At 35.5% G+C, this 1,610-nt stretch overlaps 1 protein-coding gene across 1 annotated transcript; it reads right to left on the bottom strand.

Annotated features, from left to right (window-relative positions):
* Positions 1-357: 357 nt before the first annotated feature.
* Positions 358-1,117, bottom strand: LOC111889718 (uncharacterized). The gene has a single exon (XM_023885870.3). The coding sequence runs from the start codon at positions 1,036-1,038 to the stop codon at positions 532-534; it is 507 nt and encodes a 168-aa protein (XP_023741638.1). The 5' UTR covers positions 1,039-1,117; the 3' UTR covers positions 358-531.
* Positions 1,118-1,610: the final 493 nt, after the last annotated feature.

The following is a 1,610-nucleotide window of genomic DNA, read 5'->3' on the forward strand; positions in this document are numbered from 1 at the left end:
TAAAGTATGAATAGATTCTATAATTAAATATTCTATAATTAAATGTACTTGTGTTTGAAATATAATTGCTAAATTTAAAGATTCTATAATTAAGTGTTTGAATTTTATTTGGAGAAGATGATGTCATCAATTTGATTTAAGGGTGGAAACCATATAATTGAGATACAATCTAAAGATGTGATTGTTGTATTGGTGAATTAAGAGTTTTCTTTTAATAATATTTAGAGATCACGACTTACTGGAGGGTTGGAGATCATGTTTAAGAAGCAACATGTAATTAGTTAAGACAAATAATATTATTATTTTATGTACACAATTATAATTAATCGTCTACCTAGATATCATAAAAGATGCAGATGGAAAGTAGAACGGCAAATGTGTATAATAAAACGTAAATACCGGATGATAAATGTGCAAAGTTATCTCTGAAATGTAACAAAGGTGATACTTGTGAGAAATGAATAAATGAATTTTAAAAGCAGGGCCTCCTAATATCTGTCCAGGTCATATACAGTGGTGGGAAGTGATTAATCAGTCGTGATTGTATTGAAGGTAGGAGATTTGCCTTTGAAGCTTAAGTTGGTGATAAAAATTAGCTATGAACTCTTCAGCCTTAACATCAATCCCTTCTTCCTCGCACATTTCTTCATCATTTTGTTCATGTTCTTCTCCACTTGTTATCAAGAAACTCCGTCTTGGCTGATGATAAGAATAGTCGATGTCACTTTGATCGTCGAAGTCATAGGCATCAAAAGCATCAGCAGCTTGTGGGTTGATGCAAGGAATGTGAGGCAAATGGAAACGCATGGAGTTGGGTCGATGCATCCTTACATGGATGATAGGGGTGGCATCGAAAGAGAGTTGACGGTCACCATCTTGTAGTGATCCTACGCCTTTGTTGGAATGGGATAACTGCAGCTGCAGTTGCATCAGCTTTTTCTTTAAAGCAAAGACTCCACCTTTTCTTGTCCATAACAAAGCTAATCTTAGTATGTTCCATGCTCGACGACCCATGTCTGATTTGGAACTCTTGTACATTTTCTTTTCTTTGCGTATCTATAGCAAAACTCGAACTATGATATATAATGGAGTTGAATTGAATGAAGCAATAGATCGACGTTTGTGTGTGTATATATATTCCTATCTATTTTGTTTGGTTGTGAAATGAATACGCGGTTATATGTTGCGAGTCTAATTTTTTAAGAAAGGAAGAATGGTTGGGTTTGGGTGTGGAAATGGTGGCAGCTGGGCATGTGCTCTTTCCAGCGACTGCCATCTGTACTACGTTGTATGGGTTGGTGGAGATGTGGGAAGGGCCATAATAAATGGCAGGAAGTTTCCTTCGTACTAAACAATCAAATATTTTAGGAAAAAATATTAAATTAGTGTCTCCCTATCATTGATTATCCACGGGGCTTCTTGACTTCATGTTATGAATTTTGTCCCTATTTGGGAACCAAGCACCGCGTATGTACAATAGATGTATCATGTATGTATTGTGTGGACACATTGGCCTTCATTCACCGGCACTTCATCTTTGGAATAATAATAAGGAAAAATGACTTACCAAGGTAATTAACTTTTTTGTATGTTCACATCTGAGTAACTAT

This window comes from Lactuca sativa, chromosome 9, assembly GCF_002870075.4.
Source record: "Lactuca sativa cultivar Salinas chromosome 9, Lsat_Salinas_v11, whole genome shotgun sequence".
NCBI classification, from domain to species: domain Eukaryota; kingdom Viridiplantae; phylum Streptophyta; class Magnoliopsida; order Asterales; family Asteraceae; genus Lactuca; species Lactuca sativa.

Coding starts and splice junctions, on each gene's coding strand:
- LOC111889718 (XM_023885870.3), bottom strand. CDS start 1,038: ATGTACAAGAGTTCCAAATCAGACATGGGTCGTCGAGCATGGAACATA.